General features: G+C 34.9%; 2 protein-coding genes across 5 annotated transcripts; both read left to right on the top strand.

Annotated features, from left to right (window-relative positions):
- Positions 1-9277: 9277 nt before the first annotated feature.
- On the top strand, positions 9278-10502 carry LOC147566451 (protein ELC-like). Its single transcript, XM_086668418.1, has one exon. It carries the CDS (start codon positions 9489-9491, stop codon positions 10455-10457), a length of 969 nt encoding a protein of 322 aa, XP_086524544.1. The 5' UTR covers positions 9278-9488; the 3' UTR covers positions 10458-10502.
- A 1210-nt stretch (positions 10503-11712) lies between these two features.
- LOC147566452 (uncharacterized) lies at positions 11713-12866 on the top strand. 4 transcript variants are annotated; one of them, XR_015237430.1, is made up of 3 exons: positions 11713-11832; positions 11978-12333; positions 12433-12865. XR_015237430.1 is itself a non-coding variant. In XM_086668409.1 (2 exons), the coding sequence occupies exons 1-2, from the start codon at positions 11853-11855 to the stop codon at positions 12786-12788; spliced, it is 870 nt and encodes a 289-aa protein (XP_086524535.1). In that variant the 5' UTR covers positions 11839-11852; the 3' UTR covers positions 12789-12866. The 4 variants fall into 4 exon arrangements, 2 of the variants coding, with proteins under 2 accessions (XP_086524535.1, XP_086524537.1); XR_015237431.1 differs by having other exon boundaries at positions 11719-11832; positions 12224-12866; XM_086668409.1 differs by lacking the exon at positions 11713-11832 and having other exon boundaries at positions 11839-12333; positions 12400-12866.
- The last annotated feature ends 3012 nt before the right edge of the window (positions 12867-15878 follow it).

A 15878-nucleotide genomic window follows, 5' to 3' on the forward strand; every position in this document is an offset into this window, starting at 1 on the left:
TTTCCTCCGATGGATTGGTATTAGAATCTCTTTTGCCGGATGTTAACTCTCCTGGCATATCTGCCATCAACTTGTTGTGTATCATCAAAATTTTGTAAACAGGTTGGAACCTAAAGCCTTTTCCTTGGTGATTTTTTTATACATGTCAAATGCTCTTTGTAACTGAAATAAACAAAATATATTTTAAGTATATATTATGAAGTGAATAGATAGAAAAAAAGAAATTAAAAAGTTTAAAACAATTACCCAGTTATAATCGTTTTTCCCGCTTTTTGGAACTTTATTTATTAGCCTCAAAGTAGATATAAAACTTTGACATTCCGAGCTTATCTCACTGAAACGAGATTTACAACTTCTAAGTGTGCGTTGAAACTTTGCACTCGCATTATATTCATCCGATATTTTTTGCCAAAATACTTTATATTTTTGACAATTTCCGACAACCGCATCAAATGTGATTTTCAAATAACAATTAACAAGTAAAATATCTTCATCCGGCTTATATGGTTCCCGTTTAGTTATCTTTGTTGAAGTCGTCCCTTCTTGCACGGAAGAATCCTCACATACTTCATAATCATCAACCCTTAATTGAGCCGACGAGTAAGTTTAGGGGACAACCGTTCCATATAACTTTGGGTTTCGAATCCGTTGATGTCTAATGGATCCATAGCCGATGAGTTCTTCTTTCAATATTGCGAGGTTGAGTAGCTCTTCATTCTACTCAGAATTAGTTCAGAAGAGATCACTCAAAACAACAAGAAAGGCTCAGAATCTCACATAGGTTAAGTCTCCACTAATGATCGATTAAGTTCTCTCAGAAAAGTCAACTCTTCAACTATCTAATACTCACATGGCTAGTGCACAGACAACCCCAAGACTCGAAATTCGTGAAACAACCTTTAATAAAAGCACAGTACAACCAACTAGACTCTATGACCATTAACAAACAAAAACAACTAGACTCACTTTTTCAGTCCAAAAATTTAGAAATTTTGAAAAATTTTAAACCCTTTTGAATTTTTGAAATAAGGACTTAGCAAAAAGTTCAATCCCCTATCAAAAACTTGATGGGCCTAGAAAGGCTACCCTAAATAGGTCTACACCCGCAAGTGCACGGGTGTTAAGTTGTAATAAATTTCGGTAAGACCGGTTCGTTCCTCAGAGACTAGTTAAACCTATTCTAAAATTAGGAAGTAATAAGATTTTAAAATGATTTGGTTTTGGTTTTTAAAATAAAATAAATAAAATTTTAAAATAAAATTACGGAAATGAAAATAAACAAATGATACAAGGAACTTAAATGGGGAGAGGTGAAATGGGAGAGAGACTAAGGTTTCTGAATTCACCACATAAAATCATTTTTAATACTCCCTTCGTCCCAAATTAAGAGTCCACTATTCCTTTTTTGGATGTCCCAAATTAAGAGTCTCATTCCTAATATATCATATAAAATTCCTTACTTTTACATGAATACCCTTTCTTTGATACTTTTAATATATGGTGCATTAATTAAGCTAATTACGATATTTAACAGTTTCCAATACAAAAGTTGGTTTTTCTTTGAAATCTTTCAATTACTTTAAGAAAAGTTAATTACTTCAAGAAAAGTTACATGTATTTCTAGAATGGAAGTTATAATCCGTGTATTGCTTCAGGAAAAGTTGTCAAATAAATAAGGGTAAACTTGGAAGAAGAAAAAATATGAAAATAAGTTGGATTACCAATATGGGACTCTTAATTTGGGACGGAGGGAGTAATAAATATTAAGTCAAATTAAATCACTTTCTTTTTATAACTCATAATTTCGGATAATGAACTATCCTAATTCCGGGAGATGTTTTCGTTAAAACTCGATTAAAATTTTGAATATGGTTTCATCATTGACCCTAGACTAGAGGATTTGATAATCGTAATACGAGATTAAAGTACATATAAAGAATAAAAGAGAAATAGGGAGAAAACTAAACTTTCGCTGGAAATATTTCCTGTCTGCAGCCAAACGCACCCTAAGGAGCAGTTTTCCTTCTGTTTTTACTGTTTTCCAGACAAGCAGACCCTTAGGGAAAACGATTTTCTCATCTTCCCGGAATCGATTTCTCTATTGGAAAATGATTTTCCATTCAATTTTCTCATCTTCCCCAACTATTTTCTCTCTCTAACTTTCTGAAATCTCTTTCTCTCTCTACTATAGCTCTTCTTTTCTCTATCTATATCTTATATAATTGAAAATGAGAAATCTATAACAATGAAATTACAAAAAATCGACAATTTCTTTATAAACCAAATAAATTACTGATTTACTCTCTCTCTTCAATCAAACTCTCTCACTCTACAAATCACTCTTTCTACTCTGTTTTTTTATCTTCTCTCCGTCTCTAAAAGTTATATCATTTAAGCTTCAGAGGAATTGAAGAACAGAGCTTAAAAGATAATTGCAACCGAGCTCTCTTGTTCCCAACCCGAGATGATCCATAAGATGGCTCTCTTTTCTTCTTTTATAAAGTTCAGCCGAGTATGTCAAAGAGAATATATTTCTCTGTATGTTTCCTTCTTTGATTCAATAATATCATCCTTCTCTCTCTCTACCACTATCAGTCTTCATCTCTCTCTCCTCTCAATCCAACCGAATCTCTACTGTCTCCCTGTTTTAAAAAGCCTTTTTGAGTTAACAGTCCAAAAAGGACGGTGTGAATGTGAGTAAGGCCCTAGGCTTTTTGGAAATAAGGAGGGGGTCCAACGCGTCAGATTTTGGTGGGCCCGAGATAAAAAAAAATACAGCAGGAATTGGGGGAATTGTGCCTAACTATTTTAATACCCTAATACCCTTTTTATCTTTATCTTCTTTATTCACATCTACATCTCTCTCTCTCTCTCAAATTTATACAGTTCTCTCTTCTTTGTCTCTCTCATCATACTCTCTCTTAGTAAAGCAAAGAAATTCTGAGTTCCGATTAAGTTCAGATCGGATGATTTTTTTTTTTTTACGGTGAAAAGTTCTGATCTAGAGTTATGGATTTAAAGTTGCTTGATTTTGAATGTTAAGGAATTTAGGTTTCATTTCCCCCAAATAAGTCTTCATGAAAGGGGGAAAACAAGGAAAAAGGACTCAGCTATCCGATTTCTGAACGGATTTTTCACCTGTTATTCACCCCTTTATTTGTCCAGTTTTGGGTATTTTGTTTTTTCTCCTTTCTTCCTCTCCATCTTGTTTGTTTTTTGGATTTTGATTTCTGTTTGTTTTGCTTTTGGGTTGTTTGAGTCTAGTTTTGGTCAAATATAAGATCGATTTTCTATTTTAAAATGAATGAAAGTTTAAATCTTTTGCATGAGTAGTTTTGAGTTGAACTCTGACTTTACTCTAATGGTGAATGTGTTTTCATGATTTAAGATGGTTTTGATATTCTGTCATTTAGGATTTGAGTATCTAAAAAGTCAAGATTTAAACTTCAGGCTCCCGTTGACGACGAAGATGAAAGGTTTTCAGATACAATTAAGCAAGACAAATCCAACCCTAATTTTATTGCTCCTTAACCTTCTTCATCAACCAAACTTATAGGCTTTAGGAAACTGTACCAATTTTTGTTAAATTTAACGTCATAGATCTACCTTTACGTGTTGAAATGTAGTGTACATTCTTCAGTTCCCACCACATTTTACCGTTCCTTATCCGTTCCCACGTTTCTTTGTTATGTGGAAGTTCACTGTACATTTTCTATTTTCATTCGCCTCATATTTCTATCTTTTTCCTTATTTTGTCAAGGATGCAACGTGAAATCTTTTTCTTAAACAGAGATTCATAGATTTTCGAGAAATTTCCAATTTAGGTTTAGAAACAGAGCTTATAGTGAAGAATGAAGATTTGATAAATGTTTAAATTTCCAATTTAAGAGTTATCCTTAACTTGATTTGCGTTGACTATTTTATTTTTTTTTACTAAAAAATTCCCGGTACAAAAGAAAATTTCCAGTACCTAACATCTTAAAGTTTCCTTCAAATATTTTACTAGTGTCTAGTACATAACCAAATAAGAATTACATAAAATAATTCTCGGTACATAAGAAAATTTCTAATATAAAAGTGTCACGTACATAACCAAAGGGTCAGCACATAAAACAATTCCCGGTAAACAAGAAAATCCCCAGTACAAAAGTGTTTAGTAAATAACCAAATGACTAGTAAATAAAACAATTCCTGGTACACGAGATAATTCCCAGTACAAAAGTGACCTAGAAATAAAAAAAATGTATAGTACATAAAACAATTCCCGGTACACAAGAAAATTCTCAGTGAAAAATGTTTAGTAAATAACCAAATGTCCTGTACATTTCAAAATTCCTGGTTCATGTTAAGAAGGCAGAGTACATAAAAAGTTATACTATGCATCGTAAATTCGTAAATGTCCAGTAAATATCATTTATATTATCACATTTAGATGATTATGTAGGGTCATAGAGTCACACTACTTACCATCTTAAAGTTTCCTTCGAATATTTTACTAGTGTCCAGTACATAATCAAATGGCTAGTACATAGAACAATTTCCGGTACACAAGAAAATTCCTAATACAAAAAGTGTCTGATACATAACTAAATGACTTGTACATAAAAAAATTCCTGGCACAAAAAAAATATTCCCAGAAAAAAAGTGTCTCGTACATAACCAAATGCCTAGTACATAGAAAAAATCCTAGTACACAAGAAAAATTCGAGTACAAAAGTGTCTAGTACATAACCAAATGGTCATAAAACAATTCCCAGTAAACAAAAAAATTCCCGGTACAAATGACAATTCCTAGTACAAAAGTGTCCAGTAAATAAAAAAATGTACAATACAAAGAAAAATGTCCCATAAATTTTCTTTGAAAGTAATTTATGTTTTGGAAGGAATGTCTTTCCTTCCTATAAACTCTCCATCATATAAGGAGAAAATATTTGAGAGAAGGAAAGAAGTTAAGATTGGAGAGAGAAAATATGTTTAGAATCAAATTAATGGAAAACTACCAAAAATATTGGAAACAAAGTAATGAAAAACTACCAAGAATAAGAAAAATTTCTCTTTGTACAGTTTGTTATCAAAACGTAATTGTTACTAAACCAGAAAAAAAAATTTAGTAGTAATATCTATTCGTATTTCCTAAAAAAGAAAAGAACTTCAAGATTTAAAAAAAATTATTTACTTAAACAAAAGAAAAAAATCACAAAGATATAAAGTATTTGAAGAGAAAGAGAAAAATATTTGTAGAAAGAGAAAAAAATTAATTTAGATTTGAGAGAGAGAGAAAGATGGAGAGGACGGCGTTAATTTGTTAATGTAGAGAGAGAAAGAGGAGAACACAGTGTGGAGAGAAACGTGAAACACGGGATGGCATTTTTGTAATTTCGGGTGGCAATTTATGTAAATAGGAGTAAAAATTTTGTTATTATTGTAATTTCCCACAATGATTTGACTAGTGGACCTGCCCCTCATACTTTATGTGCAGTGGGCCTGCTTCTTCTTTTGGAGAAAAAAATGGACCTTTTGCCCAACCCCTCTTTTAAAAATGGTAAGCAAATCCTTCTATGATATCTTCAATATGATTCTCTCGATCTTATATCTTTATGCAGCTTTGTCTTCCACGCCATGTTCACTCACTCTCTAAAAAATCATAACCGAGACACTTTCTCTCTCTCTCAAATATCTTGTCTCCAGCCCACACGATTCTTTCCTTCCATTCTTTGTTATCTCCCTCTATCTCCTCAATCGAATCAAATCTCTCTCTCTTTCTATTCCGAAAATTTCCTTCTATCTTTGTCTTTCCAATATATCTCGAGTTTCCTTCTCTGTTCTTCATTTGCTTAAATTAGTTAGATAAGAGAGAGAGAGAGGATTTTCCATAAATATTTGGAACCAGCCAATCGGTTACTGGGCTGATGTGTCGGCTAAAAGGGAGATGATCCGATGCTTCGCGGATCTGCTTAAGAAGATATAACGGCTTCAAAGATGGTGCCATGTGGTCAGAAATAATAGCAGCCGTCTGATCTGGATATGAGTCCGAGATGAGTTAGACGAGTTGTGCGTTCGGATGCAAGGAAGCGTGAGTTCCTGGAAAAACCCGATACACCCTCAATGTTGCCCGAAAGTATCCCGAAGGGATTTTCAGTCGTGCGATCTGATTCGCTCTTGCGTGGCACGTGTCTTGGGAAGGTCTTTGCTCCACTTTAGTCGACGGCCTTTGACCCAAACTTTGACTTGGATTATCTTTCGGATCCGGACTCCGATTCCACTTCCGCTTTCGCCGATGGATTCGTATTGGAATTTAATTTCACATGAGCACTAATATTGACCAGAATACCCTTGTCATTAAAATGACCAAAATGCCCCTCAAGTATGTCTTTATCACGATGTTTTCGCATCGAACTCCGTAAATGAGACCTGAGAAAGAAAATCAAACAAATCATCAGAGTAACCGCTCGAATTGGACTAACTAACCCGAGTTAAGAGATTCAGATGGGACATTTTCATGTCTCATCAGAAAACAAATGAAAAGATAGAAAAAATTTGAAAGAAAGAGAGAAAGAAATTAAAAGAGATATAGAAATGGAGAGATGAAGAGAGTGAGATGAATTGGAGAAGCCGTTGGAGCAAATCCAACGGCTAGGACCCCAACCGACCCGCGCTGGAGCAGCGGGCTGAGGCCAAAAAATTTGAATTTTTGGCCTCAGCCCGACTGTGCTTGGAGTTGCTCTAAAGGCTAAAAAAAACATTTTTTTCCAGATTTACCCTTGTGGCATTTCTGTAAATATATTGTTTTGTTTTTTTATCCACTTCATGTGTCATTTTCTCCTTCACTTCTTTCATTCGATCGAATATCTCCAATGACCTTCCAACAAAACAAACCTGTTCAAAATACCCTTCCTCTACTGCTTAAATTTTTTAGATATTCATTGTTGAGGTGTAAACCCATTTGTAGAAGGTGAACAATAGAGCCCTCGACCGGAGCAAAGAAATTCGCAATGAAGAATTCATGTATTCCAAAAAAAAAGTTTGCCATGGTTAGAACCTGAAAACCCTAGTCTTCTAATGCTAAACAAATAACAACGCGTAAAGAGAATCCTACCTTTATGAAGGTAGAAACCCAGTTTATTAGTTTCATATGATTGCCACAGATCTAAATTAGAAGGTAGAATACCACAACCTTGTTCTACTAGATCTGGGAAGCATTTCGGCGAAGGTATTGCTGGAGGGAGAGGGAGAGAAGAAACACAAAAGGGAAAGAGAGGAAGGGAAGAAACACAAAAGGCAAAGAGAGAGAGGGGGTTAAAAGAGAGAGGTGTTGTTGATGGTGTTGCTGCAGCGAGAGGGAGAGAAGAAAAACAAAAGGGAGAGAGACAAAAATAGGAGAGAGGTGTTGCTGGTGGTGGGAGTAAGAGAAGATGAAGAAAAAGTAGGCCGCTAGAGATGCTACCTTTGGTCGGAGAAGAAGAGATAAAGTGAAGGAGAGAAAAAATGACTTGTAGGAGAGAAGGACGGTGGAAATAATATATTTAGAAGAATGCCACAAAGGTAGATATGGAAAAAAAAACATTTTTTTTAATATTTTGGGAGCCAAAACGAACTGTCGAACACTTACGGGGGCCACAACGGTGGGTTGGTCCCAAATTGAGGGCCAAAACGGAATGAACTCTAAAATAAAAAAGGCCACGTCGAACTTCCACATATCTATATCACAAGAGAGGCGGATGTCGCTGTTAGAATATACTCATATCTTCAATGGCTAAGATTACACCTCCGAAATTTATTCCCAAAAGTTGAGGTTATATCTCTCAAAATTCATCTTCAAACTCTCTTCGATGACTAAGATTACCTTATTCATTTACAGAAAAAACCAAAGCTCCTGCGAATGGGCTCCTCCTCTTTCATCGGAGAAGAGGAAGTATAGAGAAAAAAGAAAGAAGATAGAGGAAAAAAGAAGACAAAAGAAAAGGAGAGAGGAAGAAAAAGAAAAAAAAAAGGAACAAGGAAGAGATAAAAAATAAGATTTTTTTTAAGTTGAAAGGTCGCCAGACAATTTAGGCGTTTGACGACTTTTTACCGACGACCATCTTGATAGAAGAAGGTGAGGTGGAGGAAAGAAAATTATGAGGCGGAGGAAAGAAAATGATGAGGTAGAGAGGAAATAAGTATGAGTTTGATAATTAAAAAAAAAATCAATTATAAAAATGTCATAAGAGTAAAAATGGAAGACTGGACAAACTTTTATGACCAAATCAAATTCCTAGGTACAATTGGGGGCCAAATGGGAAGCTCAAACACTTATGGAAGCCTAATCAGTCATTTAGTCACAAATTGACACTTTTTGTTTAGGGTTCGGGACATTCAAATCCTTGAAATCTCTACAATCTTTAATATTTTCTACTCTTACCCCTACAGCCGACGTTGATGACGGTTTTGTTTTGGGTTTGGTAAATGGCTAAATTTCGTAATTAAGGATTTCATATAGATTTTGCATATTTCCAATCTGACTCAGAAGTTTTGAAATTTTGCCGGGTTCATGTGCTCTCACGACTTAAGGGTTCCCAAATCTTTTTTTAGGTGGGACCTCTTATAGAAACTCAATCTGACATTTACAAATACTGATTTTGTACCATTTACTCTTCGAGTTTCTTAAAGCTCCCAACAAAAGCACAAAACCAACCTATTATAGATTTTGTACCATTTATTTTTTCATATGTATGTACTTAAATCTATTTTCACACTCTTCATCAAAAAAAAAATCTATTTTCACACATACACCTTACTTAACGCTTTTAATATAACTGTTTGTGCTCAACGGACACGGGTTATACTTTCGTATTAGTTCGTGGACGATCCCTTCGTCTACTTTGTCCACACGATATATATATATATATATATATATACATAAACAAAAGAGGAAGATTAAATTAGTGGAATTCCTTTGGCACTCTTGATTTTGTAAAGGCATGGGCTTTCCATGTTGATTAATATACTACTACAATATTTTTTTTATTTGAAGTCCAAAAACTGAACCCAAATAGAACCTAAGAACTACAATAAAGAAAAGTCTACATATTATTTTTCTTCAAGATGTTTAAGTTGCCCAAAAACCATTGTAATGGACTGAATATTCAGATCTTGAACCTAGATTTCTTACTTAAACGCGTACAAATTAGCAACTAATTTGAAATAAGTAATCATCCAGATAGGGATAGTATTTGACTTAGAGATTGTTTATTCGACTGGAAATTTGACTGAAACTTACAATAATGTTTCAAAAATCCAACTAAGTCAAGGCAAAAAACCCAAGCAACTAGTAACCTTTTATACACTTTCTTGATTGACTGTCATCAAGTCTTGTTCCATTATACTAAAACAAAGCTTATCTCTAATTGAACACCACATTAGTTATATAATCTCACTGTTTGATCAACTGAGATCTTACTTTGTCTTTCCTTCCATTTCCTCCTTGTTTTTCATTGACAAACATAAAAATGGAATCAATAACACCAACCCAATTTGTCGAAGCTGCACTCTCCTGCGACGGTCCTCTTTCATTATCTTATAAGCATCCTAGCCTTGTGTGGGTTATCTGTGATCAATTTCTCTCGTTACTCCGAAACTTTCCGTCTCTTAGACCTTCTATTGATGCATTTACACATGATGATGGAACTACGGTCAACCTTCTTAGTGCAAGCGGGTCTCTTCCCGTTTCTCCTGCAATTTCCCTTATCATTTGGATTCATGAAAGCTATCCTTTTTGTCCACCCCTTGTGTTTCTTTCTACATCAAATTCAGCAACTCAAATTCTTCATGACCACCCTTTGGTTTATCCTTCTGGACAAATTTTATCCCCTTACCTTCAATTATGGACATACCCACGATCGAACCTTTTGGATTTTGCGCGGAATCTTGTTAGAATATTTACTTACTACCATCCTTTCTCTCCACCAGTCTCCCCTGTTTTGATTGATCCTTCTCTCGTCTCAAAAATGGAAGCCATTGACTTTCTGTATATCACTCTTCACCAAGATATTGTAAGCTCAAATGTCAAAGCAGAGGATGATATAGAAGCTCTATCCAACTTGCAAGCTGAGCTTAATTTCCGAGCGAAAATACTGAAAACCACATTATGGACATTTGAACATGAGAAATCAAGTTTGAAAGAAACGGCGAAAGAGATGACAGATGAAGCTGACATACTAATGAATTGGTTGAGTGTTAATGGTTATAAATCTTCCATTCCTAATGGCGAAGACAAGATGAATGATGCATTTGAAGCTGAAGATGAAAGGTCGGATCAAGTTCTAGACTCCATTTCAGAAGACAAAGCCATTGAAGATCTTCTATATGTACTCGACGATGCAGTGAAAGAAGGGTTAGTACCGGTGGACAAATATCTTAAGCAAGTTAGAACTTTAGCAAGGGAGCAGTTCTTTCATAGAGCTAGCTATACTAGTTAAAATTGGAAGCTCAAACATACTAAATAAATAGCTTGGTTTATCACATAGAGTACATCGAGCATATAATCTTTACTTTCACTTTTCCATCACTGCAGATTTGTGATCTTGTGAGTAAATAAGATGAGTCGAAGACACAATTTCATTCCTTCGGGTTAGAAAGTCTCGGCTTACCCACAAAATACAAGAAGATGAAATTAAAGAACAGGAAAAAGTTACTTTTCTCACTAAAGATTGACATTTGACCAACTATAAGCGAACCATACAAGTTGCCATGAGACTCTGCTTCAACTTCAAGGGTATGAGGGTCCCTCAGAGCACGATGTTTAGTTAAACTAAAACTGAGTCGTACGACAGAGAAAAGGATAGTCAAAGAGGGCTGTGGAATTAGTCCAAAATTGCTAATAAAATGATACAAAGTCTATATAAGTTAGGAATTCTTTGGTCAGATTGGTCATTAAGACATTAACCAAATTAACTAATCTAATGGCATTGGTTGAGTCATGCTAAAGATCATTCGAGAGTTGGTTTCCCTTCACGGATAGGACCAGTGCCCTTTCAATGAACCCTTCTTTGGTATTATACAGTTCAGACACTTCACGACCATGACATTCCGTTGGATATTTAGAATACTACTATATCTCGATAAATTCGATGATGATTTTATTATGATCCCTAAACTTGTAGGGTTACTAGAAATTCATGGTCTATTTGCGATACTTAACAAGTCCGGGAATTGTCAAGATCGCCATCCACACACACAATCCCAAAACTAGGACTAAAACAATAAAATACTGATATATCATATCAGTGGGTAAAATCCGACCCCATACATGGTTTTATCAGTTTTGTTTAACGGGAAATGATAAAGTGACTTACAATTTGGTACTTAGAGGATGACATGTTTCTTCATTTGGAAAGAAAAGCGGTCCCCACCGTAGTCAAACTTTGAAAAAACCTTGTCTTTTAGTGAATTCCACGTCATTATGTCATCCTCTAAGTCATCCTTTAAGTCACTCTAGCATCTCCCTTGTTTAACAAGACTTAACCTTGAGGAATGAGAAGAGCCATTATTGCAGGTTTCATCCCGTAGGAACTATCTCTTGGATAGTCCGAGTATTAATCGAAAGAGAGAAAGAGATGTTTAACTATAGTAAAGAAGAAGCAATTAGACATTAATATTTCTCGTGTATTGATATGAATGAGGTTTACATGTATTTCAAAAATGACAGAAAAAGTGAAAATATGTTTAATAATGGAAATTGGAATTTAAATGTTATTAATATGTTTTTTAATAATGACATTTGCAGGGCAATACTCAGCATCAATCTCAATCCTAATGAAGAGGATAAAGCCATTTGGACACTGACAAAATCAGGTAATTTCACGCTTAAATCCATGTACAATTTTTTACGCAACAATTCAATGTTTAACACTAATGACCAGATGGACTGGTTCTTTATATGGAATATGAACACTATCCCAAGGATTAAACTATTTCTATGGAAATGTTGTACGAATAGCTTACCAGTCAGAGCTAGAATTGGCAAGTTCATTGGAAATAATTACTCCTGTACTAACTGCAATGAGGAAGAGACTATTGATCATGTCATGCTTCATTGCCCTTTTGCGAAGGCAGTCTGGTTTCATTATAATGTTAGAACTGATCATATTGAGACCATTATGCAATGGATTCAACAATGGAAGTCCCTTGAGGAAGAAACTATTAATCTGTATGCTAAAATTCTATGGTTACTGTGGAAATCCAGATGTGAGAACTGTTTTACGACGAATAAACAGAATCCAGTCCAAACGATAGAAAGGATAAACAGCACCACTACAACCCCACTCAGAACAGAAAATTGCATCACCACTAAGAGTAAGGAAAAAACGGATATACATACATGGAAACCTCCTACGGCACCTTATATTAAAATCAATGTAGATGCCTCTTTTATGAACCTTACAGAACAAGCAGGGATTGGTTACATTATGCGTGATGCAGATGCCAAAATTTTAATGGCAGCAGCAGATACTGTACGAGGACAAAATGCGGAAGAATGTGAAAGCTTAGCAATATTATATGGGCTTCTAGGAGCGAGGCAACTACAAATTGCTTATGTGCATCTAGAAAGTGATAACAAGTCAATAATCCAAGCTATCAACGGTGATGAAGGAAGAACTCAATGGCAATCTCAAGATATCATCCAACAGATCAAGAACATCAAAGATAAATTTTCGGGAATTATTTTCACTTATGTGTCTAGAAATGGTAATGGCTATGCTGATGCTTTAGCTAAATGGGGACGTACTCATGGGTATAAGAAAATATAGAATGATGTAGCATCTTTCTTTTCTGAATTTTAAGTTGGCTTGTAATAGACGCTTTATTTTAATGGTATTTCCCTTCATCAAAAAAAAAAAAAAGTGAAACCGGAGTGAATGGTGACGTGGGGACCCACGTCAGGATCATTCAATGCATTTCCAGTTTTAAAGAGGTGAGAACATGCTCTTTGGTGTTAAATATTTGGTCCCTCTATTATCTTTTAATCTATGTCCTAGATTACCCCAAGTCCAACAATTCCGATTTATTCTAATCCAAATAACTTTTTTCTCATATTCTCTCTACCATAAACGTCTAAAACGTTGCTACCTCTTTATTCTCACAACATTAAAGGTTCATGAGTTAGTTTGGCCTATTTTGGACTAGCTTTATGATCAAAACTTCTAAGGTTTTTATCAAAAGTTGTTTGTCAAACTCTTGAGACTATTTTTTGAAGAAAATTATATTGTTCTTAGTTCTTACCATCTTCTCTCCACCACAACAGTCCAAAAGAACGAGATTTACCTGTTGTTCATGATGTTTGTTTACAAAAAAGAACAAAGATGAACTTTAAAGATCCATAAAAGTAAACATTAAAACAATTAAATCTTTTAAAATTAGACAAGAAATATCTATCAAAAGTACTCCAATATCCTTCGAAGTGAAAATGCAAAACTAATTAAATATTCTAAGCTCGTCAAAATATACTATCCATCTCCATTCCTTTCAGTACTATCATCCCCACAATATGTTTCCAGTGAAAAGAAAGTTTGAGGTCGGTAAACTCCCATCAATAACTCCATATTAGATTGTATGTATGGACACAATAGAACAAGTCAATGACATATAATGGATTATATGAAAAGATGAAATACATATTAAGAGTTACAACATTACCACATGTGCAGGCTAGGGGTGGGAATCAGGCGGGCGCGGACGGGCTCGGGCAACAATGAGCCGGACTCGGGCGGATCGGGCTCGGATAAGCCGAGCCCGCGGTAGGGAGTCGGGCGGATCGGGCCGGACCAAACACGCCATATTGGTGCCCGTAGCCCGTCCGAACCCGGCTGCCCGAGCGGGTTCCAACGGTCTCGGGTCGGACGGGCTCGGGTTATTTTATTATATTAAAAAAAAATTTATCTTATATATATTTATTTATTTTATATAAAAACAAATAGTTACTCAATACCCAACCTCTTTTTGTGAGGAAAGTGAAAGAGATACTTGAGACATTTGGGAAGATGGATATAAATAACTCTTCTCCAAGTAGTTTTTCTCTTGTCCCAAAGGTGTGGGACTAAAACATGATCCATCACAAAACAAGAATTGAAGATCACTTTTTTTGCCTCCATTCATCTATTTAGTCTCACACCTATCATATTCTCTCATCTTTTCATCTATTTATTCCCACACCTCTCTATTTCATCGTTCCAACAGATTAGGACTTGAATCACTCTCACCACCATCATCATCTTGTCAAGTTTTATCTTTCTTATTTTTCTATAAACCTTCAATCAGTTTCAATTTTTCATCCAACCAAGTCAAATCTATATTCTTACTCTTCTCATCAATACCCAAACTAGTATTACTACTACTATGATGCATTTTAATCACAATGCCATCAGATTTTCCATATCTCTGGGATGCATTTTAATCACAAAGTGCCATATCTCTATGTTCTAATGAAGTTTTCAAAAATGATCAAGAAAAAGTGCTCTGGTCCATATACTTCATATTTTGGTCTTAATCAATTTCACCAATTATTTGGCCGTAGTTGCTCACTTATCACCGATGAACAAATAATGTACCATAAACTTTCTTACTAGCGAATAACCATAAAATATTAAACAGAGCCAATCTTACATTGGCAAACAAGGATTTGATTTATAAGTATATGTAGTGCTATCTGAAAACGTTCATACCTTTGTTTTGAAACTCATAGGATTAAATACAAGTTACTTCATATGGTTGTGACTTTATAAGTATATGTAGTGCTATCTGAAAACGTTCATACCTTTGTTTTGAAACTCATAGGACAAATATAAAACATGGGATTGATTTTTGTACAGGAAGAAATATGAAAACCTGAGAAGACAGTGCAGGAGACTTCTAAAACGGAATAATGAGAGCTCAAGATTGAAAGAGAACAGTAGATTCTTTGAAGATTTTTTATTGAAGAGAGAATTCAAGAAACTAGCTACTCTACCACCTGGTGTTGGTTGCTTGTATTTCTTCTCTTTACTTTGTTGCTTCAAATGAGGTGGTGGGTTAATAATACTATTTGATCTTATGTTAATATCTAAACTCATGTCTTTCTTGGATTGTAAACTTGGAATAATTTGGTGTATATGTGCAGATCATGTAACCTTGGAGTTGGGTAACTTTGTCCAACCCTACTATAGTTTTTTCCCCACTTAGTGACTTAGACCATCTCCATCAACTATAGTTCCCAAATGTGAATATGGTCTGACAGTGGTGAAAAAGAAGGCTCATGACTAAATTATTTGGGTGCCTAACTATATATATAAGAATCTATGTGACAAAAGAATTATATGCTCATTCCCTGCAACAATTCTATAGAGAAGGTGACATTTTTGTGAACATGGACCACACCCCACCTCTATAAGAAGACCCCAACTCTTCTTTATTCTCCATAATTCAACACAAACACTCACCATTGAACGAAAAACCATTACAAACACAAACAAGAAATAGTCTTATATTTGTGTTATTACCACTACTCGACAAACAAAGAAAGATGAAAATGATGAACAACTCAAGTACTCAACAATGGAGGATCGAAGAGAAAGATTACAAGAGAACTTGGGGGAGTTCTTAGGGAACAAAGAGGAAGACTCTATATCATAAGAAGTGTCAAACCATTCGAAATATTTATCCAAATATTTTTGTGTTGAAAAATAAAATACATCAAAGTTAGGAGAAAAAAAACATGGTCATAGAGACCATTTGATATAGTCAATTACTATTGACCATGCCCCATAGTTAGTGAAGGTCACAAGAAGGCCAACATCACACAACAAACTTTAAGCAAACTTCATAATGTTAGTCCCACACCTTTGATCAGTTAGAGAGAAGCAAAG

The sequence above is a fragment of the Eschscholzia californica genome, unplaced genomic scaffold (genome assembly GCF_041429995.1).
Source record: "Eschscholzia californica isolate CP2 unplaced genomic scaffold, dmEscCali1.0.p SCAF_1, whole genome shotgun sequence".
NCBI classification, from domain to species: domain Eukaryota; kingdom Viridiplantae; phylum Streptophyta; class Magnoliopsida; order Ranunculales; family Papaveraceae; genus Eschscholzia; species Eschscholzia californica.

Excerpts from the sequence above, each read along its gene's own strand:
- LOC147566451 (XM_086668418.1), top strand. The coding sequence starts at position 9,489 with ATGGAATCAATAACACCAACCCAATTTGTCGAAGCTGCACTCTCCTGC.
- LOC147566452 (XM_086668409.1), top strand. The coding sequence starts at position 11,853 with ATGTACAATTTTTTACGCAACAATTCAATGTTTAACACTAATGACCAG. Across the intron at positions 12,334-12,399 it reads AAATTGCATCACCACTAAGA|ATGCCTCTTTTATGAACCTT; the intron begins GTAAGGAAAAAA and ends AAATCAATGTAG.